Raw genomic sequence first — 25,200 nt, 5'->3', positions numbered from 1 at the left:
CACTAGGCGGTCCAAATATACAAACAAAATCAAAGCAATGAAGAATACTAATAGCACTTGATAAAGATCAGACAGAATATCAACAATGTAAAAAATACAATGTATTATATGATACGTTTGAATGCAAAAACCATATATTTATTAAACATGTGATTAACTTAAAAACACCAAACCAGTTTGTTTTAAAGTGCTCCTCATCCAAGACCTTGGACAAAACCATCACTCCAAAGTGAATTTTTTTAAAAAAACAGTTTACAAGGCAAACACTGACAATAGGTATGGACAGGCACTACCAAAAAATGCTATTTGTTCTTTAATTAAATAATGCCATTCTCAAGTGATGTAGAGTGGTCACTTTGACAGAATTCCTTTTTTGTATAAATAGTCATAAATAAAAAATGTCTCTAGATAGTCTAAAGAGCTGCAAACATTAATACCTTACAACAGCAGCTTAATGTCTATTTTAGGAAAAAAGCACTAAAATCCTCTTCCATTGAAGGGCGTTTATTTCTCTGGTGTAAGTGAGCAAGGTCACTACAACATTAACCTCTTTTCTAGAACAATGTAAATAACAAATGTATACACATCTTAAATTTGGTAGGTCATAAAAGTCAGGATGCAATCATTTTTTGATGCAACAGAAAAATAAATAAATAAAAGTTAAATACTTTAACCCAACATTTGGTACTGACAAATCAGTAGTGTCAACTTCACATATGAAGGACAGCACAGTCTGGTTTTTAAAAAATCCTCAATGTGTTACGGTATTTGGGCTAAAAATATTTGGAATATTAAATGTCTCCTTTTGCTTAAAAGAATACAATAGAATCACCATCAAGCTGCTATCGTAACTCATTTTTAGCTGGGGTAAAGTGACCATTTGGTCCATGGCACAAGTTACATATATCACACGTCTGTCAAACTGAAACCTTATGTTTATAAGATTTCATGTTTATAAGCTACAATACACCCTGACTAAGCTGTCAGTCCCTCACAGTTTTTTAGAAAAATATCTACATTTGTCCTTATGGATGTCAAAATGTTACACCATCATTTGTTTAAAAAAAAAAAAAAAAAAGATGCACATTCATACTGTGAAGTTATTAGGAAAATACTCTTGCAAATAAACTATATAAAGATAAAATACACTTCAAAGGTATGTGGGTTGTTCTTTTGTTTGTTTGTTTTACAGTATTCTATAAAGTGCAGAGAAATCCTAAGGGAAAAACTACTCCCTAGAACATAGTTTAATTACAGCAGCTTTTGCATAGCAATACTTAGAGGAAGTTGGACACTTCCATTTCCTCAGGAAGAGAAGGATGGAAGAGGATCTTCCGATTCAGATTTTTTTTTGGCCATAAGTCTGCTTTCCTCAGGAATGGTTGCTGATGCCAAATCTCCATTAAGTGTATTTCTTGAACAGTGAACAGGTCCTATTCAGAGATAAATTAAAAGGTTAAACAGCCTATCAATATAACTCCAGTTCTTTATGAAAAAAACAATTTTAAATTTCCTACTCAGGGACATGAAATTCCTTCAGCTTCCTACTAATTTTTTGGTTGACTGTTGAATAGAGAAAAATCTAACTTTCCCACTATTGGCAGTCATAAGGAGAAGCTTCGGAGTTAACAAAATAACTTATGAAGCTATCTGGAGCAGAGACGGTTTTGTTCACTGCTAGAACCACTGTTGGCATGTAACGGGCAGTCAATAAACATGTGCTGAACTGAATGTAGTCTTTCTTAGCTAACCATTGCTTTTCAGGCCTGATTTGTTTTAATGCTGTCCGTATCCTCCTTGTGTTCTAGGGTTAAAAAAAAAAAAAAAAAAAAAAGACCCAAAAAGGTTACATGCCTAGCCCAAGATTACCCAACTGGTAACAGAACTAGGACTAATTCAGGTTTGCTCTTTTTACCACAAGACTTTCTGAGCAGAGCTGACAAGGTATTTCACACTGAAAGGTCCCATATCTCCACTTGGAATGCAGCTGACAGAACTATCATTGCAGTTCTGACTGAATACAGTTACACGCACTGGCATGGCCTGTTGCAAAACAATTGCACTTTTATATGTACATATTTATTTGAATTTACCATAAACATTTATTACTTCTATAATTTTTAAAAATCCAGTTAATGAATAATAGAAGCAGTTTTATCTCTCAAGGAAAAGAATATCTGGGGATAAAGGCTTCGGACTAAGACCACCCAACTGTAAAACATGTACTTTGTAAAGAAGAACAGTAATTCAGTCTCTGCTCTGTCAACTAACTGAGACACTAAACTTTAGGATAAATAGAAGGAAACCTAAGGATAAAACTTCTGACCTAGGCTACACTTCCCAATTTAAAAAAAGGTCTAGAGAACTGAGACACATGTATGTATATAAATATGTATGCATGTGTGTATGTTTGTGCAGATATGTGTGACTACTTTTGTTACACTCCTTAGCAGCTAACTAGGGGAATGCTACATGGAATAAGGCATGCATACTCAGAACTTATAAAAATTGTTTTCAAAAATTCAAAACCAGGGGTGCCCGGCTGACTCAGTCGGTAGGGCATGCGACTCTTGATCTCAGGGTCATGAGTTCAAGTCCCACATTGGGCATGCAGCCTACTTAAAAAAAAAAAAAAAAAAAAAATTAAGGTGCGCCTGGCTGGCTCAGTCTGTTAAGCATCCACCTCGATTTTTGGCTCAGGTCATAATCTCACAATTATGAGACTGAGCCCTGCTTCAGGCTCTGCACTTAGCATGGTGCTTGCTTGGGATTGTCTCTCTCCCTCTCCTTCTGCCCCTCCCCCACAAGCTTGCTCTCTGTCTCTCATAAATAAATAAACTTAAAAAAAAATTCAAAACCAGCGTGCTTAAAAAGAGAGCAAAGAAAAATGGCTAGCTTTAAAAAAATTATTTTCACTGTCACAAATGAAAATGACCCCCATAAAGTAAAAAAGAGCTGCATCCAGAGAAAAGTACAAGGCAGCATATAGAGCTCTTTCATGGGCTCTAGATTAAAAGGGTCATGTATACAAGGCAGAAAGAACAAGGTATATCAGAATATACATTACCTGCCCCAGTAATTTTTCTTCCCACACCTAACCCCTAACCCTCTTCCTCTTATCTCTTTCAAGTTGTACTAAATTGGCCCAGGAAAGTTACTTTCTCCCTTCCCCTTCCCACCCTCACCCATTTTCCTTCCTTCATTTCTTTTACCCATTTCCTCAACTTGAGTTAAAAATGGCAATGAGTGTAGAGTAGTCCTCTATGTCAATAAATAGTTCTGTGAAGAAAATGGACTTAAAAAAAAAAAGATGCCATCAACTCCTAAAAATCTGAAAATGGGCAGTAGGCCCTCTCCAACCTCCACCATTTTCGTGAACTCTACATTCTCCTCTAATTAAACCTGTTTAACCTTCTGGTTCAGTGAAACAATTCTATCCTAATCAACGTGAATTAGCTGAGCTCTTCTACACAACCTAAAGAATCTAAACACCACTTATCACACCATTTCCACAAGGGAAATAAAATCTGTTCCCAACAACAGACTTACAAACTCCTGGAACACAACCTGCCCCCCAAATAGGAACTCTATGTAATTTCCATCACACATGCTTCATGGGCAATAGTAAAGACCCTGAAAAGCAAAAGTATATTAATAGAGCTGTAATAATAAGACTCTATTTGTGTTCACTGGAAATCATGGTCACTACTGTCTAACTAGATATTCTGACACATTTTCAAAGCTTCTTCTTGGAAGAGAAAAATAAATTTTAACCTAAATCATAAAACCTTGCCTAAAGTATTCAATCACAGGATGCTGCTCTTTAAAGAAAAAAGGAGAAAAGGGCATAGGAATAAATGCTACCATAATTCGCCACCACCACCAGAAAAAATTATTTTCCTTGGCCATTTCAAATTATTTAAGTAATAATACCGATTTTTTTTTCTCTGCACTCAGACTTGCCTTTATTTTCCCCTAGAATCCCAACCACAATTGATGCTTTGTTCTAAAACACTTTTTTAATGTAAATATAGTGGGAGTAGAACATTACTAAGAGATTACTAAAATATAGTGGGAAGAAAACAGTTTGATGTTATACATATTAATCTAAGATATGGCATTTACACAGTTACTCAGCACTTCTTAGTTAATAATAAAGGTGTCTGTAGGAGGATATTATGAGCTTCTGTTGATTGTGTGCTATTTGCCTGGCTCTGAATTAAGGAATTAATCCAAAGGGAAAAGACAGTGTTCACTGTCAGTGTCCTTCATTGACTACAACACACATAGAGTCCCACCACAATTTGGGGGAATAAGCCAAAGAAAGAGAGAGGGCCCATTTAACTTACTGTCTGGGTCTTCAAGAGGAGTATCATTACAAGAGTCTGTATCTGAGTAGGTTCTTCGGCGTCGCTGGGAGAGTCGGTGAAGTGTAGATATTGGTTCTTTTACAGAGTGGCTATTCCTGCAAATTAAATAAAAAGCATTGCATCATAAGGCCTTAAACAAATGATAACACCCTGAACTTACCTGGAGTTTTACATGACTTATTCAAATGAAAGAGAACTATTTTTATGCCCAAAGTTCTATTATAGCAACATTTGACTCCTTCAAAGGTCACACCACAGGCAAGTCAAATCATTCACAATCCAGCCGGTAACCTGAAGATTATGGCCTCTGAGCCAAATTAAATGGAAAGGGGGAACCATGAAGCAACTTCTTTTATAGAGAAGGGTCCACCACGACATTAGATATACCAGATGGTTAACAAATGTTTGAAAACTAGAAGTTATGACCTACACAAGTGCATGAATCTAGTGTCAATCCATATCATCAAAAACAGCAGAATGAAGGGGGTGGGCAAGTAGGTTAGGAACATGCTAGAGGTCAACTCACTGACAGCAGCAAGAACAAATAAATGTGGCAAATGGAGGCCATAAAAACGATTTTAAAAAACAGTCTAGAAAATCAGAAAAGTAGACAAGTCAATCTAAAATATTTAATATAGAAATAAACCACCACCACTCAACAGCACCTTGGCTACCACTGTATAAAAACCCAACATTACTGTTCTTAATGATAATCTTGATTCATTACGAAAAAAATTTTTTTAACTCTAATTATATTTTATCTAATTAGGTAGAAAAGATAAAATACAGTTCAGAAAAATTTCTATCGTAAAAATGAAAGTTTATAAAAGGAATCAAGCTTCTATTTTTCTGGAAAATTCAGCTAGTGAAACTCTTTATTCCCTGACAGGACTGGATACATATATTCATCACTGGACTCTGTGCACATAATAGTCCAATCACAGATTACATAATCATGGAGGTGGGGGGGGTGCAGTGACAAAACAACAGTAAGGGCTCAGTTAACAGTTATTTTAAGATTTTTGTTTGTTTGTTTTTTGTTTTTTGAGAGAGCATGAGCATAAGGGTCAGAGAGGGAGGAAAAGAAAGAATATCCCAAGCAGGCTCTACACTATCAGTGCAGAGCCTGACATGGGTCTTAAACTTATGAGTGTGAGATCATGACCTGAGCAGAAACCAAAAGTCAGATGCTTAACCAACTGGGGCCACCTAGGTGCCGCACTTACTCTTTTTTTTTTTAATTTTTTTTTAATGTTTATTTATTTTTGAGAGAGACAGAACGAGAGAGAGAGAGAGAGAATGAGGGAGGGGCAGAGAGAGAGGGAGACACAGAATCTGAAGCAAGCTCCAGGCTCCAAGCTGTCAGCACAGAGACCAACACGGGGCTGGACCCCACGAACTGCAAGATCATGATGTGATTCAAAGTCGGGACACTTAACTGACTGAGCCACCCAGGTGCCCCGGCAGTTATTCTTAACATAGAGAAATAAAGCTAATGTCACTACAATTTCATCATTTTCCGAAGAACCAAATATGACAACTAGGGCAACTTGAAAGACTATTATCTACTAAGATAATGAACATTTTAATAACCTGGGATATTGGCGAGATCTATCTAGAAGGCAAATGTCTTAATGTGTTCATATGCATATATACTTTAAAATATCTGGGGCGCCTGGGTGGCGCAGTCGGTTAAGCGTCCGACTTCAGCCAGGTCACGATCTCGCGGTGCGTGAGTTCGAGCCCCGCGTCGGGCTCTGGGCTGATGGCTCAGAGCCTGGAGCCTGTTTCCGATTCTGTGTCTCCCTCTCTCTCTGCCCCTCCCCCGTTCATGTTCTGCCTCTCTCTGTCCCAAAAATAAATAAAAAAAAAAAAAAGTTGAAAAAAAAAATATCAATTGGTTTTTCTCTCTTTTCAGTAAGATCTTTAATTCTTAAACAACAGATCAGCATGAATATGTGACTATAAAAAGCTGTAGTAAAGTGAGTCTAAGCTCACCTCAAAACTGGATTTTTTTTACCATCATTTGATATAATTTCAAACATCTAAAAAAGGTACAATAGTCGGCAAGGTGCTTACCTTGCTGGTTAATTCATCCACTCATTTTTATCTTCACTGACTACCTATTAGGACCAGGCCCTAAACTAGTAACTAAGAGATATAATGCTGAGCAAATCAGAACCAAGCTCTGCTCAAAAAGAGTTTCCATTCCACACTACTTTACGTTAAAGGCCCAAAGAATTTCCCTAAGTAGGTAAATTTCTGAGAGTACTTGGTTAAAAGAAAAGATTATTTTACCTCTCTGAACTGCAAGAACCAGGGTGGCTGACAGAACGCTTCATCTAGAAATTTAAAATAAAATAAGCATAATTAGTATGTGAAGTAGAATAATACAGCTCTTATTATCATTATCATAATTAACACAAATTTACTCCGAAAAAAAGATGACTAGCCAAGATATTTATTTTTTACAGACTCAAGCAACACTATTAGCACAATGTCAAGCTTTGTCCCTAATAACCATTAATTGGAATCTTTCTCAACACCTATCAAAAACATGCTAGATTCTTTTCTCAATACTAAAAAGCAAATTTTACATCATATACATAACATATATATCATATATATGTGTGCATATGTGAGTGCATGTATATAAAAATATTTTAAAAATATATAACTAATCCAAAAAAATCATACTATTTAAAGCAGTATCTAGCAAGCCAGAAAGTATTCTAATAAATATCTTCCTCTCTCTTTTTCTTAAAGGCCAGGAAAAGAGGCTGGTAGCAAAGCTTCTCTTTGTAATTCATTATTCAGGTAGCTGTTATACAGATGTTCTAAAGTGTGGTTTTTGTGGAAGACAGCATTAATAATCTGAGTCTTTTAAGAACTCAGAAGAACCCTAAGTCTCAAGTCTCTAAAACATACATTTTAAAAGTTAAAAAACCTGAATGAGCAGAGTGTTAATAAATATGACAAATACTAAACACAATTTAAAAGATCCAATGACTCCACCAAAAAAATAGAAAGAGACCACCAATTAAAACAGATTATTTCAATGTTTAGCAAGGTAGCAGAAAAGCACAGTTTATACTACAGGTTGCTTTTATATTTATATGCAGGGGCTCAAGGGTCTTACCAGTCCAAGTCTAAAGTCTGTTATGTAAATAAATGGCTGCTGTATTTGTAACGTAAGCCAACAATAGCTCTGAGAAATCCCAGCTGAAATGATGACAGATATGATCAACCCATTTTGTAGCCCAGAACATCTAATATGATTGACATTAAGATACAAATGGACATTCCGACTTCAGCCAGGTCACGATCTCGCGGTCCGGGAGTTTGAGCCCCGCGTCAGGCTCTGGGCTGATGGCTCAGAGCCTGGAGCCTGTTTCAGATTCTGTGTCTCCCTCTCTCTCTGCCCCTCCCCCGTTCATGCTCTGTCTCTCTCTGTCCCAAAAATAAATAAACGTTGAAAAAAAAATTAAAAAAAAAAAAAAAAAAAGATACAAATGGACATTAACATCTCCTTTAACAGAAGTCACTCCCTTCGGGATTACTAATCCAATGATATCGCCACTACAATTATCACTCAGTCTGGATTCAAAATGATGATTTTCTGAACTTCCATTATGACCTGAAATAAGACTGAATGCAAATTTATTCTAAGAGGGACACAGTGATATTAGCTACATAAAGTAGTTTAACAATGAGTTTAAATAGTTTTAGAATTCTCAAATCTTTCAGGTTTCTTTCCCATTTACTCATATTATTAAAAATATATATATTTTCCCACAAAGACTGACCTTTCTTTCCATCTGTGTCTCCAGAACTAATTCTCATAAGCCACAACTTTTGCCTTATGTATGAAGTAAAATGGCAAAGCAAGGAAAAATAAACAGCCTCTAGCCAGTATTTTTTAGATTAACCTATTGGATTTCCTGTAACATTGCTACTGATAAAAAGTTTTGGTTTAATAGAAACAGTTATGGGGCGCCTGGGTGGCGCAGTCGGTTAAGTGTCCGACTTCAACCAGGTCATGATCTCGTGGTCCGTGAGTTCGAGCCCCGCGTCAGGCTCTGGGCTGATGGCTCAGAGCCTGGAGCCTGTTTCCGATTCTGTGTCTCCCTCTCTCTCTGCCCCTCCCCCGTTCATGCTCTGTCTCTCTCTGTCCCAAAAATAAATAAACATTGAAAAAAAAAAATTAAAAAAAAAAATTAAAAAAAAAAAAAAAAGAAACAGTTATCATTGCTTCTTATGCATAAAATACACATATGACCTCTCTGGACTATGGAGCATTTATAACAGAAGGCATTTTCCTCAGAAATTCAGTACAAAAACAGGCAGTTTTGAGGTGGCTTTATTGCATTTGATTCTATAAGGTCAAACATAGTAGTATTTGTAGTGAAGTCTGTATTTGACACCTTATATATCAACTTCAGGAACACAGTGTTATATATACACCCACCTCAAAAGACCTTTTCTTGTTATTCAACCATACAGGTTATCTCACAGTTCATAACGTATCTACAGTTGTGTTATAAGGCAATATTGTCAAAATGTTCTACTGAACACCACAGTCTTGTGAGCTGTTATTTAAAAATACACAGGAAGGGTTCACTTGTCAAATAAATTTCAGAAACAATGCACACCACCTCTCCTTCTCTGAGATTCATAATACACATTATCATTAAAGAGATTCTAAGATGTCCAGTGACAGACCCATTTAGAACTTCCCAAACTAATCTGCCCATAAAACTCATTTTCACAGTATACCTGTCTCAGAGGACATTATTAGCCCATCATACATTGATTAGAAAATGATGATCTAGGGGTGCCTGGGTGGCTCAGTCGGTTGAGCATCCGACTTCGGCTCAGGTCATGATTTCACAGCTTGTGAGTTCGAGCTCCACACCAGGCTCTGTGCTGACAGCTCAGAGCCTGGAGCCTGCTTTGGATTCTGTGCCTCCTTCTCTCTCTGCCCCGAACCCACTCGCATTCTTTCTCTGTCTCTCTCAAAAATAAATAAACATTAAAAAAAAAAATTAAAAAAAAAAAGAAAATGATGATCTAAATAAACGTAGGTAATAATCTTTACTAAATCTCATATAACTAAATTGGCTGGCGTGGTTAAGAGAACCTCGGAATGAGTTGTACCCAATTCCTTCTTCTAACAAATATGCCTTCAGGTAATTGCTAAAGTAGTAGCCAAGTGGCATTGTTCCTTCTATAAAAGGGCTCCCGAAAACACTTGGATGAAAGAAATGTAAAGTCTCATCAGACTCTGTCTCACCTATGAGTTCCCTACAGCTTGCCTGGGCAAGTTTATTAACTTGGAAAGGACAAGGAGTTCACCACCCCTGGCAAAGGGTAATCGTTCAGAGCGATCACAAGGAAAGAAACTGACATGAAGCACCTGCATTACACAGATCAGCTCCTTTGCAATGACCTGCTGATGGAGAAGACCTTTTATTTTATAGATGAAGAAAATGAGATCCAGAGAAATTAAGTAACTTGCCTACTCAGAGGGCTCAAGTCCCAATATGGACTATAAAATACTATTTTCCCTGTAACATGTTCTTTCAAACCCCTGTCAAACTCCTTTAAAGATCTGCTTAATTTTATTCCTTTGTGAGTAAAACATCACCCCATTGTGATGTTTTTACCGAGTAGAGCACTGTCCCCAACCTTTTCTGTGTCACAACACCCACAGAGCATTATAATATATTTCTGGCACTCTGAGGTAAATGGCACAGTCCCTCCAAGGGAAGAGGACAGGACCTTGACACATGCTGAGCCCACAGAGCTAAGAGGCTCCAATACAGAATATTCTATCTGTTGACCATTTCCCTCCCACTGCCAGTTTCCATCCTTAAAAACAAAAACAAAACCAAAAATGCAACATCACTGGAAGAAAAACAAGTTCCAACCATTTGAACAGGAGAAGGCGACACAGGGGAAACCAAGGGATCCGGATGGGACAGCTGAAACATCTCAGGTTTAAACTTGGCATTCGCTATCTTCACACATTCCTCAAGCGTTGTGATGAATGTATTACATGTGGCACTAAGCAGAGAAGAGGCTTCATTCATGTTCTGTAAAATTACACACTGAGTTGAACAGATTCAACCACAATTATATGGAATCATGCAGCACATTATAATCACGTAACTAAACATTACCTACAACAGACACCTTACTAGGTTACGTGCAAATCTATTTAAAATATACTACCTTAGAAAATTAAAGCAATGTATGAATAAGAAATGTCTATCAGGCAAACAGTGTATGAAATTAGATTCCATGAAAAAATAAATTTTGCATTTAAACCAAATATCATATTGAAAAACTATATCCAAAAATTTCTTAGATAAACCTAACCTAAACAGTAATTTTCTAAGTATCAAAATTCTGAAGGTGGTCACAGCAGAACACCCTGAGCGTTACTAAGTGGCAAGCACAATTCATATCTACTCCAAACCCATTAACCTACTTCTTCCATGGTAGAATAAAAACTCCATTTTTTTTTTTTTTTTTTTTTTTTTTTAATGACAGCAATGTGTCCTGACCCTGGGGGATGAATACAGACTGGTGGAAGCCACTCATGGCTATTCTATGACCCTCTGTCAAATATTGAGATTTCTTAATTTCCACTGACCCAGACAAAAAAAGATGAGAAGTCTGCTAAGGAGTTTCTGGGACTTTTGTTCCCAGATAAAAGCCCAGGACAGTAAGTTATGAAAGTCTCTTTCCACCCTGGTTACCCCACTGCCTCCTGCCTCTGTATGACCTTGGCCTTGCACATAAGGGGGCAAATCCAACACACCAAGAATGGCAGAGTGGAAGGCTGGAGCAAGACCAGGTCCTTGATATTGTCACTGAGCCACTGGAGCAAATGTGAGGGCACCCACCTCCAGAGAGCTTGTGGTGAAACAGTGAGTGCCCTGAGGGTCTAATGTACCTACAACTAAATATGACCTCACATAAGATTGTTCCCCACCAGGAGAAGGCCACAGAAGTAGGCCCGTTTCTTGTCCCGTTTCTCCTAAGTTAGGTAAAAGGTGACTGGGAACCATGCTGGCTTTTCACTCAGAGAACAGTAGGGCTCGCTGGTCCTCCTTTATCAGAAAGTGTGAACCTATTTCATAGCCAGGTCCCACAAATTCGAAATTTGATTACTGCATTACTGTTCTGAGAAGGACTTTTTTAAAAAGTTATTTGACAAAGCTAAGTTATTAACTCTGAGTCATAGAAACTGGGACCTCGTCACAGAAAGAAAGAGAAGAGCGGCTGTCCAATGATTCATACAGCTAGCCCAGAGAACAAAGCCTGGAATGCTTCTTCCCCACCCCAACCTCCAAATTATCAGATTGGCTGATTCCCTTGATTAAATAAGCCTTGATTCCCTGGGGCAGTGTGCTGCTTCCTGCTTTACTCTGGTTGCACAGATACAATCTAGAAGATCCTAGAGATTTCCAGAGTCTGGAGTAGGGATTGCCCGGAAGAGCTAAAAATAGCTCATTTTGAAAATGCTTCTCTGCCACCTTATGAGAAGAACCTCACCCACCAGTGTATTACAAAGCATAATCAGACATGAAGGGATCATCTTTGTATACCTCTACACTGGGAGATGAATGATTCTCATCATGGTGAACAAATTCTTGGATAGTATGAACTTGCTGCATTAGGAGGTCACAGTAGAGACGAAGTTCAGACATTTTGGTTTTCAGAGATTCACTGGTTTCACTTATCTCTGAAAGGAATATATATAAACATTCAGTCAGATTGTTTTCATATTCTTTCAGCAATAAAACAAAATGGAATCATTTAAAAGTAATGCAATAGATAATAAATACCTATATGAATAGATATAAATACCTATAGCTTAAGAGGTGTGGGCCCTTGGAAACAGATATAAGGATATTGAGGAAATACCCTCTCTTCAAATAATTGGGAAAAAAATGGAAGTCATATGTCTGACATGAAGCTTAGGTAGATTAATTTCCAGATGCAAGATGATGACCACTGGATGTTTTATACAGGACATTTCCATTCCATTGTTCATTCTTCATTTGAAAAGTGCTTTATATTTCTTCTTTTGTAAATTGTCTTTTCTGTCCTTTACATATTTTTCCAATTTTGATGTTCAGTTTTTCTCTTAATAATATATAAATTAATAATCTATAAAGGTTCTTACACACTAAAGATAGCAATCTTTCCCCTGTCCTATATACTGCAAGTATGTTTCCAGTTCTATCTGCTCTTTCAGCTTTCTTTATTGTACCTTTTAACGCAGAGAAGTTTTTAATTTTTATGTCATTAAAACTATTGTATTAAACATCTGCTTTCTTCTGTTCCTTTCATAACTTCATTTTCACATTATATTGTTTTCATAATTGTCTTATTAAGAGCTTACTTTCTTTTATTTAATACGTCCAGACACACTAAACATCCAGCCACACAATTCATTCTAAACTAGAAATATAAACAGCAGAAGTAAGGAAAAATACACGTAGCAGATCCTGGCATTTTTCCATATTCCCTGAGCCACTAGTCAGTGGCTAGTGATACTAGCCACAAAGCATCTCTGGCCACAGTGGACCAAACAAGCTCTATCTGCTTATTTGACCTAACCTAAATTAGGTTCTACTCAAATTTAAGTCCATTCCCTCTTTTCTTTCAATTATAGTGCAAAATATGTAATGAAATTTACTGTTTTAGCCATTTTTAAGTGTATAGTTCAGTGACATTAAGTATATTCACATTGTCCTACAATCACCACACCATCATCCATCTCCAGAACTCTCTCATCTTCCCCACCCTAGCCCCTTCAACCATTACTCTACTTTCTGTCTCTGTGACTCTGACTACTCTAGGTATGCTAGTAAGTACAATCATACAGTATTTATCCTTTTGTGACTGGCTTATTTCACTTATCTTTTAAGATTCACCCACATTGTAGCATGTGTCTCAATTCCCCTCCTTTTAAAGCCTGAATAATATTCCATTGTATGTATAATACTACATTTTGTTCACCTATTTCTTTGTCTATGTCCATTTGGGTTGTTTTTATCTTTTGGCTATTATGAATTTCCATTCCTTCTTATCCTACCTGTAGCCATACTCTATGCATGATGTTCTTTCATATGTTTTTCAAGGATTATAAATTCAATTCTGGACCTTCATTTTTCAATACCCATAATTCAGTCATTGTCACTAATCTAAATAACTTCTATCATTTTTTAATTATAAAAAGTAATATACACTCAATGAAAACTTTCAGAAAATCAAAAAATATATATAGAAAAGAAAAATCAAAACAACCGCAAACTCACTGCCAAGACATAAATTATTTTATTATTTTTTCACTGTATCTGCATACGGTTGAATTAATACCATAAATTATTTACTTTGCTTTTGATTTCTGTTTAATCCTTTGGAGTTGGCAATATATGAACATGGTAAAGTCAAAGGTACCAAAGGGTATATACAGTAAAAAGTGAGTCTCCTTCTCACAAATTACCTTTCCAAAGGTAACAACTTGACTGATTTCATAGATCTTTCCTAAGCTGGCCAATGAATGGATATGTAATTTTGAATCCTGCTTTTCTACAATTATCATTTAACACTGGACATTTTCTCACATTATTAAAATTCCTTGTAAACATTTTACTGGCTACATAGCAGCTTATTCCAGCCTAGAGGTAACTGAACCATTCCCCTAAATTTAAATTTTTGCATTGTTTACAAGTTTTTTTACTATGATGAATGTCATGCATGTAAATCTTCATCTACATTTCTGATATTTCTTGAGGCTAGATTCCTAAAAGTAGACAAGACAATTAACATTTATGTTTAAGAAAATATTCTCACCACCAAAGAAAAATTTATAGTTACCTTTTTCTTTTTTAGTCCTAGTATCAGTCAAACAAGCTTTGGAGCTCCCCAGAGCAACCAGCCACCTCTGTCTTTCAGCTGCATTCACTGCCTTCATGTAGAAATGCTGCTCTCCTGGAATGATTAATTCCATTCTTGTGTTGTCTGCTGAATGGACTATGATGATAAACACAGGAGATATACAGTCATGAACTTAAGTAATTTGGGGAGAATCAAACAATCACTCTTACGCAGTATTAGATGTTACAGACACCTACAACAACAAACTGAGATTCAAGATGCAGGCATTGACTTTCCCTAAAGGGTTATCTAGTGGCACCCTCAAAACCACCTTCTCACATCTACTCATGCTGGCAGAGGTGCTAAAGTGATGATGGCAAGAGGAAGAGAAAACAGCAATGAAAACTAAAAACTCCCTCTATTGGGGCTGCCTATACTATTTTAAATACACACGCACTGTCACACTTACCACACATTTTTTTACTGATTTCTTTGAAAACAGACTCTACGTCTTAGTATCCTCCAAGCCTAGGATAGTGCCTAGCATACAGAAGCAGCACGATAAATAAATGAATAAATGGTACCTATGGCCATCTTCCATTAGAACAGCAGCCCTCAACTAAGGGGCACATCACAATCAGTATTTTGGAGACCTTCTCCTCTTTCACACCCCCCTCCTCCTCCTCCTCCTCTCCTAAACCACCCCCCACCTTGATACTCTGACAAAAGAGAACTAACCAAGAATTATACTGAGCCAATCCTCAATCGTTGTTGTAAGAATAAATTTGTGTTACACTGTCCTTAACCAAGAAGTATTCACTCAGCTCAGAGAAGTGCTGGTAGAGGGGGAAGACACAAGGGGAGAAAGAAACGAGTCTTTGCTCTAACAGAGCTGACAATTTAACCAAGGAAACAAACTGACACAACAAAAATAATCAAAACACCTAAATGATGAACTCTTTGGTACAGTGACTTCATGTGTAATTAAGATGGGAGAAAGGTGAGAGGAGGTGGGAAATAAGGCTTCATGAAGAAGGATTTGACAATAGTAGGATTTAGTTAAGAGAAAAACTGCATTAAAAAAGGCCTAGATGAGGAAATAAACATAATATGTACTGAGGGTATCAGGAGTAAATAAAGCCTTGTGTTATATTACATGGTAATAATATTCACAAATGGACAAGCTGAGTTGAGCCAAATTATCAGGGGCTCTGCAAGTCTGGCAGAAGCCCTAATTTATATGATTAATTACCAAAAATATTGACCAGATGTACTATGGCAAATAAGTGCCACAAAAGCTTTGCTAGCTTATTATTCTATTTAGAAAGGCCATTCTTAGAGGTAGATAGTGAAATATACAAACATGCAACAATCAATGATGGGTGCAAAGATCCAAGCCAAGATAAAATTACTGAAATCCCAAGGCCCCAAGAGTAACTCTTTTTTTTGCTGCTTGTTAATACTAGTGAAAGTATCAATAACTACCTTAAAAGAAAACAAAGCTCTAATTACCAATGATGCTGCTACAAATGAAAATAAGATGACTCCTTTTTAAACATACCAAGATTGATGTATTAACCAAGAGTGTCCCCTACAAAGTAGTCACCTAAGACGACAAACTTAAGAACAAGACTCCCCAAACATCAAGTTCTCAAGATAAAATGGACAAGAACTCTATATGCAAAACTGTAAAAAATTACTGAAATTAAAAACCTAATTAAATATACAAATACACCATGTTAGTAGATCAGAAGACTCAACACTGTCAAGAATACTATTCTTCCCAAATTGATGTATAGATTCAATATAATTCCAATCATAATTCCAGCAGACAGTTGTGGAAATTTACAAGCAGATTCTAAAACGTGTTAAGGAAATGCAAAGAGGCAATAACGGCCAAGACAATCCTGAAAAAAAACAAAGTTAGAAGACTTAGACCATCAAATACTGAGAAGTATAAAGCTAAAGAAATTAAGACAGTGTGATAATGGCACAAGGATAGAGAAATAGTCCCATGAAACAAAAGACAGTCCAGAAAAGGACCCAATGTACATGGTCATTTGCTTTGTGACAAAGATGTTCCTACAGTGCAGTAGGTGAAAGGTTGATATTTTCAATAATTGATACTCAGTCAACTGAATATCCCTATGAGAAAAAAATGAATCTTAACCCCTGCTGATACCATATATAAAAATAAATTTTAAGTCAATCACAGACCTAATACAGACTTAAATATAAAAGGTAAAACAATAAGCCTTCAAGAAGATAAAAGATTTCCTAAGCGGGACATAAAAAGTTCTAATTAAAAATATTGAAAAACTGGACTTTATTGAAATTAATAACTTCTGCTTACCTAAAGATACCTTTAACAGAAAGAAAATGCAACCTACAAAGTGGAAGAAGATACAATACAAAGACTCATTTGGACTACATAAATATACACATATATACATATAAAATATATATATAATACATATATATATTATACATTATATTATATATAAATATACATACATACATAAATATACACATATATATAATATATATATAATACATATATATATATACACACACACACACACACACACACACACACATATATATTTGGAAAATATATATGTATCTCTAGTCTTTGGCCTAATTTCTAAATTGGGCTGTCATCTTTCATGTTGTGGGAAGTCCAAATATGTGTGTGTAAATGGAAAATATATATATACATATGTTTGGAATATATATATATATAGTGTACATATATATACATATATATATGTATACACACACACACACACACACACACACACACACACACATTTGGACTTCCCACAAACAACATGAAAGATGACAGCCCAATTTAGAAATTAGGCCAGAGACTAGAAAGGACACTTCAAAAGAAGAGGACATTCAAATGGCTAATTAATACCTGAAAAACTATTCATCATTAGTTATTGAAGAAATACAAGTTAAAACCACCATCAGATACCAACATATACACTAAAAATATTCACAGTTTTAAAACTGATAATGCAAGTTTTGGCAAGGATGCAAAGCAACTGCAACACTCATATTCTGCTAGTTCAAGAATAAACTGATACAACCACTTTGGTAAACAGTTTGGCATTACCTGTGACAAAGATTCTCTCCTTGATCAAACTTCAGTCAGGCTCCTCTGAGCCCTCTGCTTGACTATGCCCGACCTTGGGCTTCCTTCTCTGTCCTTGTAGAGTCCAATCTTAGTAAGAACTCTGCTAAGTCAGAGTTAGCCAGAATCCTCCACCTTCAATATATGATTACCCTCAATATCCAAAAAAATTCCTCTAGCCCCAACATCCCCCAGGTAATATCTGGCCTGCCTTCAGCAAGAATCTGTTTACCCAGAATGTCTCCTAATCCCTCATGTTTCCTCTTAGTAATTTTCCATCTACCAATCCCCCAACTCTACTGCTTGGCTGCAAATTCCCACTTTTCTTTATCATATTTGGAGTTGAGCCCAATCTCTCTCCCCTACTACAAAGCCCAATGCAGTAGTCCCTATACCTATCATGAGAGACTTGAATAAAGTCAGCCTTATTAGCAAGTGTCAAGAATAATTTTCTCCTTAATTCTGTTAAAGCTAAAAGTATGAGTATCGATGCCTCAGCAATTCCATTCCACTTCCAGATATATACTGAACAGAAATGCATATGTATGTTCAGCAAAAGAGATATAATAAGAATATTTATGGCAGCTTTACTTACTCATTATAATCCCAAATAGAAAAAAACAAACAAAAAAAATACACATCAATACTAGACTGAATAGGCAAGTTGTGGGATATTTATAACATCAGAAATACTACAGATCAGTAAGAATGATTGAACTACTATTACACAGAACAACATGGATGAATTTCACAATGTTGAGTGAAAGGAGCCAACACAAAAGAAAATACTGATTTATTCCATCTATAAAAATTCAAAAGTAGGCAATATTTATCTATGGTGATAAAAGTCAAATTAATGGTTACTTTTTCAAGGGATTAATGGCTGAGGCAACATGACAATATCCCTGTATCCGAAAGGCTGACAACATTCTAATTCTTCATCTGGTTGATAGTGACACAAGTGTGTGTACTTTGTAAACATTCTTCAAACTGAATATTTAAGATTTGCTCCCTTTTCTGTATTTTATTCTTGAATAGAATGATTACTTCAAACAAACAACAACAGTAAAAATGCTGCCACATCTTGAAACATTTTACAAGTGCCTTAGGATTCTGCCACTAACAGTCTTTTAAATATCCTCAAGGGTGGCAAATCTTTGAACTGTGTAGTTTGATTTCTGACTCTCACCAAATATCATTTGGAATCAAATCTGGGGAATAAAATGAGATAAAACCATCAATTTTCAAAAAAATAAAAACTCATACTTTGTGCTTTTCTTGTGTGATTTATAAACTGGTTTATAAGGCAATTCTAAAATAGGAGTTCTAAAGAGTTATGGGGGATGATGGTGCAATTAAAAATAAATATATAAAACTGAGTACCTGGAAAGCCAATACTTAATTGGTATACATTTCAGTACTTTTGTCTAAAATAAACAACAAAACTATGCCCCACATATTTCAGGGACGATGCAATAACAATACATTAGGCTGAAGTGTTTCTGTATCTTAGATAGCCATGACTTCCTTCCATTAGAACAGTACTAATTCTCAGCTAAAGGGGGCATGTTACAATCACATGGCAGCTATGTGCATTTTGGAGAAAGCTCCCTGGATGACACTTATCTACCCCAAGTTATAAATCACTGCTGTGGAAAGAACCCTAAACGAATGTGAAGAATTAGATGTGCAGCAAAGAAAAATTCTATTTTGTCTCCATAGCTAAATCGTACTAAGAACTACCACAAAACTACACCAAACTAGCAATCTGGCCCTGGAAAATATAAGATAATGCACTAGCTGCTGCTTTGCTTTAATCTAAATAAGAAAATGGACAGAGCATTAAGATTACTCTCAAGTGTTTGACAGCTGTGACCAAGCGCTCAACATGTCAAAGAAAGTACCCATCATGAAGGACAAGTATTCAAGATATAGAGGAGAAATGAAAAAGGCCTGTAGGTGCTTGATATTGGCTCCTCTAGTGCTTTAGTTTTTCCTTCAATTCTCTGAAGAACTTAGTACTTTTCATTATCATTTTGTCTGATCTCCCCTGCCTACCTCCACCCCACACAACCCAACCACATATACAAATGAATCAATGGTCCATGAAACCTTCTTTCATGAAAATTACAGCATGACCTATTGCTTTAGTTCTTCTCTTTTGAAAGAAAAGGAAAACATCTCTATCACCCAGAAGAGCTGATCTCCGATTCAGCAAAGAACCAGAGTTTTATGCCTTTGACTTCATGTTTTAGAAAAACTGACTCATTTAGCAAAACCCTGCAGAGCCTGCCTGATCATCTTTTGTTGGAGAAGAAGAAGCTGGAGGCACTGTAAGAATGTCCTGAAGGAAAGGGACAGAGCAGCAAGGAAGTGAGAGCAAGGAACAGAAAGCTGCTGGGACTGCTCGTCTCTCCAGAAGGACATCATATGGGCACCAGGCCAGGGAGAAGACTGTTTTGTCTGGCGCTAGATGTACTCATGACCCAGTATGGAATACACTGCAGGTGCATGACCTGTCCACGTGCCAAATACTATGTTGTATGTGCTCGCTGTTATCAGACAAACTGCAAAAAATAAAAGAGGCTCGAGACAGGGGACCAGTGCTTCGGCTCCTGGAGAGTCTTAGCCCCTTGCTTTCAATTCTCGTCACCGCACCTTTAGGACCCATCTCTCTACAATCTTCAACTTTTTTTTTTTTTTTCTCAAATAAGCTCCATGCCCAACGTGGGGCTTGAACTCATGATCCTGAGATCAAGAGTCTCATGTTCTACTGACTGAGCCAACCAGGCCCCGCACCTCATCACCTTTAAAGCTCAGCTTCCTATCTTTACAATACCTTATTTTATAATGAGTATAAAAGAGAACACTTGTGGACTCCATAAGGACGCTGAAGTAGCAACCACAAAAATTGTTTTTCAGGTCCAAATTAGAAAACTAACCCTAAGATTTTGAGTTTCAATAGAAGGAGGGGGAGAAAAAAAAAAAAAACAAAAAACCCAACTGTGCTTAACAATGTTAAGTGCCACTCTTACTTGCTAAGGAAATAAACAGCATTAGAAGATCCCTACCTGACTAGAAATGCTTTTTTTCCTCTTTTTGGATTGTAGTGAAGAATGCTTTCCTTACCTAACTTCAAATTTCTCTAATTCCATGCACTCACTTACCTTTAATTTCACAAACTGCCATCTTTATACTTCCTTTGCTCCCTTTGCAAACATCATCTTGTGAATCATAGTAGGACAGGATTCCATTATCTAAAACAAACCAACGTGGCTGCCAACCTGCAAAGATTATAAATAACAGATTAGTAAGAAATTACTTTAATCACAGAGAAAAGTATGATTTCAAAATTTGCCATCCATGTTTTCTTGGCTCTAAGGTGACATTCTAACAATGAAATTTCTAATGGCCAAGCCTTGCCGAAATTGTTCTTGCATCAATCCCACTTTGTTGGGAAAGATTTCTGGAGAAATCTATAGTTCAGCATAAATATAGGGGATAATACCTTTAATCTGGTTCACAACCTTCTCATTAACAACCCATGAGACTCATGCTCAATAATAACCTATACTGGATGCAACATGACTGCCCTTTTCCTGAAGGGAACAGAGTTGGGTTTTGATGTAATGTTAAAAGACATGGATTCTAGCCCCCGCTTTATTCTAACTCTTTAGTTAGATAAGCTGAAACCAATCTTTTCACTTTAATAAATATAAAAAATTCCCAGTCTCAAAAATGAGTGGATTGAAAAAGGTGACCTCTCAGGTGCCACTCAGCCCTCTAATTCTGCAATGCAACTTTCCCATCTCTTACAAGTTGCCTCGGCAAATTCCCTTGCACAAGTGGGTGCTGAATGAAGTGTAGTCTCTTCCACAGAAGATGCATACTATAGTGAGAGCCTGCATTGCCCCTAATACCTCTCTCCTTGTACTGCTGTCGCCCAACTCAGGCCGAAATGCTAGAAACTGCAATCATTCGTTTCATTTGTGTTTATTCAGTGACTAGATTACACAACTATCATAGACTTGGCTCTCAGGCAAAGATGAGGATGAGGTTGATGGCTTTCCTCAGAGTTCAACTGCCACCCTTGCAAGCCAAACTCAGTGTTCCCTAAAATCTTATCAAGCATGCTACTGATTTACAACAGTTCACTGATTAATAACACAGTGACCATGATCAGGGTGCCTCACTGAAGGCAGTGTGACTGTCCTTGTTCTTTCTGTAACTATTAAATCATAATTCAGTCTGGTCACATTAGATGTAGCCCACTATCTGCTTAATCAATTCGGTTTTTCAAGGGCCAAATAGTGCCAGAACAGTGGCAGATGGGAGAATCATTCTTACACGCTGATAAGGCCCAGGACTTATCTCCTCAAAGGCTTTTCCTGTAATACTTTTGAAATGACAGCACGGAGTCATCATAAAAAGGTTAAATTTCACAACAGGGAATGTCATAATACAGTTCAGAAAGACGAATACCCAAAATAATTAAAACAAGTTTTAAATACTTGGAAAATTCTTATTATGAAACACTATAGCCCCTAATGAGGCCTAGCAAATTGAAAGGTAAGTTCTTTTGGTACATGAACTTTATCTTGTTTGTCATTGCATTCCCAGCACCTAGAATGGTGCCTGGCACATAACAAGTGCTAAAACAAAATGTATTTCTCAAGTGATTAAATACCAGAAAAGTGAGATATTGCATGTTATCCATAACAGTAAAGATATGCAATATATCCACGAGAGTATTTTGTATATCAGCATGCATAGAAATGATGAAAACATTATCTTTCCAAACACTAATTCACCTTGGCAAACAAATTACAAGCAGGGTGGTAAGAGTACACTCCACGCCACCCGAGGTCCTATGTGCCTATAAGACAAATTGGGATTCTGTAAGCCTGTATTATTGTGATTCAGTATCTCTTTAAAACAAATAATGAGCAAAATGACTTATTTAGAATCTGTAGCAACTTAGGGGTGCCTGGGTGGCTCAGTCTGTCTGTTAAACCTCCAACTTTGGCTCAGGTCATAATCTCTCAGTATGTGAGTTCCAGCTCCGTGTCAGGCTCTGGGCTGACAGTTTGGAGCCTGGAGCCTGCTTCGGATTCTGTGTCCCCTTCTCTCTCTGCCCCTACCCCACTTGCACTCTCTCTCTCTCTCTCTCTCTCAAAAATAAATAAACATTAAAAAAAAATTGTTAAACAATTTGTAGCAACTTGAAAGGTGACCATGATTACATAGATTAAAATAATTAAGAAAGTTATCTCTACACACATTTTTGAAGAAATATTTAATTAAAACAATCTCTAACTGATTCACACATTTATATAACAGAGGGCTGTATCTGTGAAAAAGATAGGCATCGGCATTCTTTAAAAAAAAAACAACACTTTCTTTTTATCTCAAACTACCAAATGTTACTGAAATCCTTGTTCTCTACAAAGGATTCTCAAAGAACACTGTCATGAAACTGAAAGGTTCCTTCAAGATCATCCAGTACAAACAGCTGCTCATTCTTCTGACCTAAGATGAACTAAAATTAAAAATCAGGATGCACTAAAATTAAAAATCAGGATGCCACTGAGTCAAATTTAAATTTGAATTCTTCCAAACAAAAGATTTCATTGCAGGAAGCTCCTACAACACATACTAGCAGTTTACTTAAACGCTCTGCAAAGACTAAAAGCCTTAAGCGCACAAGTGGCTATAGTGCTCAGTGCCAGAGGAGATAAGAAAGATGGCCACCAAGACCACAGTATGCTCCAGGAATAAATTATGACTCATCTCAGTAATCACCAATTGCTCTATTGCAGGCATAAGTGGTTCCTCCCAAGACACTGTGGACACTATGCTTATGAATGTGTGCCATGAGATGATCATTTGCATATCAAAGCATAGAAACTACTGTCTTTAAAGTTAATACCATATCTCAACTAAACAGCATAACTGCTCTCACAACTGCCCAAACGAAATGCTTAAGAAAAAATATTTACCTCCTTTTTAAATGTTTCCTGCTAAAACATATCATTTATAGAAACAAACTGTTTGACATTTTAATGTGAGCAAAATAAAGCACGCATGCATACAAGTGTTAAAGCATTTGCTGCTATAAATTGGGCTTTAGCAGTCCAATTAATCAAAAAAAAAAAAAAAGGAGGGAAGGAAGGAAGGGGCAACTGTAGCTCAATGCTTATGCCTTAAAGAGTTTATGTGCAGATTTTGCACAAGGTCAGGTGGACACAAGTTGAGTGTACTATGCAGTTACAAAGGGGTTCAGTACTTTGAGCAGAGTAAATAAATGGGTAGCAAATCAAGATTTTCCTATTACACTGGAACAAGAAATGATTGTTATTTAATCTTATTTTAAACTCATTTCCTTTCGTCTAATGTGGTGAAATCATAGAATTCTGAAGTTGGAAGACCCCTTCAGGATAAACTAACTGCTCATCCTGGCCTTCCCAGACTGAGATCTTGAGAGAGTAACTGACTTGTCTTTACTGTTGGATGATGGCAGAGATGGGACTGCAACTCAGAATTAAGTCTCTCTTAATAAGCCAGGCTGTTGGTGTCATGGAAAAAGACCCTTCCCTGCTGGCCTCTCATTTCTACAGAAACACAAAGCTCTTCAGAGTCTTTCCTTTCAACACACTTCATGGGTGATGCTGACCTGCCTTTTCCACTTCTGTGTGTTGCACTGTCTTCCACTATTTCTCACACACTTACCTGAATTCCAAAATATAAAGATATCTCATTGCCAACCACCTTCTAAGAGAATGGTATCTGGGGACGATTTCCCAGAAAACCATGCTTTCTATGCTGAACAACTCAACAAGAGAACTTTTAAAGTAAACCGTGTTGCTAAGGAAATTAAAAAGAAATACAAAAAAGATTTCTTAAAATTAAATCTTGATCTTACAAGGTCCATTCTATTCCTATACCCTGACAACTCAGTTATTAGCAAAATGCCGAATTAAGTGTGAATAAGGATGGAGACAGCACCACGGGCAGAGTAACTGGGAACTGTCCCGGAAGCTACAGGAGGAAACAAGTATTATTACAGGGGCAAAGAAGTGGTCAAGCGCACTTCCCACCCTCAGGAAGGTGCGCAGTCTCGAACCGTCCCCTACAGACGCCAGATCTAACACGGGGCTCAGCTAGGGATTAGCCTCGGAAGCAGAAGGGGCCGGTTCCCTGCGAGGGTCACCGCAGGCCAGGCAGAGGGAGGGGCCCCTGAACGGTCTTTTCCGCAGCCTTCCCACCTAAACCCGCCCAAGCACCCGGCCTCTCCCGGCCGCCCTCGGAGCACGCGAGCCCTCTGACCTGTGAGATAGTTGGTCCACTTGTACAGAACCCCCTCCATGCTTCAGAGCCCGGCGCCGCGCATCCTCCTGGCCGGGCGCCGGCCGCGGTGCTGGGGTAGGCGCGGAGCTTGGGCAGCCCCTCCCGGCCCGCCCGGGCCCTCCCCGGGCAACCCCGCCGGCACCGAGCCGCCCTCAGCCTGCGCGCGCCGCCGGGACGTGGCGGCCCTTAGAGGCCGGGACGGCGGCCGCCGCGTGGAGCTCGAGGGCCGCGAGGCGCGGGCTCAGACATCCCCGGGCGAGCCGCGGCGGCGGCGGCGGCGGCAAGATCACGACCGCAACCGGCCTCCCGCTCGCGCTTCCACCACACGGCTGTTCCCTCCCGCGCCCCGGCGCTCCCTCCTCCTCGCCCGCCTTCCTTCCCCCCGGGCTCCCCGTTTGTTTTCATTGACCCCGACGTCGCTTTCACTTCCTGGATGAAAGGGGCCGG

The 25,200-nt window shown here is 37.7% G+C and overlaps 1 protein-coding gene across 1 annotated transcript; it reads right to left on the bottom strand.

The window, feature by feature from the left end:
- Nucleotides 1–112: 112 nt before the first annotated feature.
- PLEKHA3 (pleckstrin homology domain containing A3) lies at nucleotides 113–25,200 on the bottom strand. Its single transcript, XM_043577182.1, has 8 exons — nucleotides 24,733–25,200; nucleotides 20,574–20,690; nucleotides 14,268–14,423; nucleotides 11,987–12,123; nucleotides 10,301–10,465; nucleotides 6,669–6,712; nucleotides 4,350–4,465; nucleotides 113–1,433 (listed from the first exon to the last, which is right to left on the bottom strand). The coding sequence occupies exons 1-8, from the start codon at nucleotides 24,770–24,772 to the stop codon at nucleotides 1,306–1,308; spliced, it is 903 nt and encodes a 300-aa protein (XP_043433117.1). The 5' UTR covers nucleotides 24,773–25,200; the 3' UTR covers nucleotides 113–1,305.

This window comes from Prionailurus bengalensis, chromosome C1, assembly GCF_016509475.1.
Source record: "Prionailurus bengalensis isolate Pbe53 chromosome C1, Fcat_Pben_1.1_paternal_pri, whole genome shotgun sequence".
In the NCBI taxonomy this organism is placed as follows: Eukaryota; Metazoa; Chordata; class Mammalia; order Carnivora; family Felidae; genus Prionailurus; species Prionailurus bengalensis.
Note: the sequence above shows the minus strand (reverse complement) of the source record. Positions and strands in the feature narration are given on the sequence as shown.

What these genes read in the sequence shown, in the direction of transcription:
- PLEKHA3 (XM_043577182.1), bottom strand. Translation starts at nt 24,772, where the DNA reads ATGGAGGGGGTTCTGTACAAGTGGACCAACTATCTCACAG. An exon ending in ATTCATCTCCCAGTGTAGAG is followed by an intron (nt 10,466 to 11,986) that starts GTATACAAAGAT and finishes GTAATTTTACAG; the next exon opens with AACATGAATGAAGCCTCTTC. An exon ending in TCCTCTTGAAGACCCAGACA is followed by an intron (nt 1,434 to 4,349) that starts GTAAGTTAAATG and finishes ATCTCTGAATAG; the next exon opens with GACCTGTTCACTGTTCAAGA.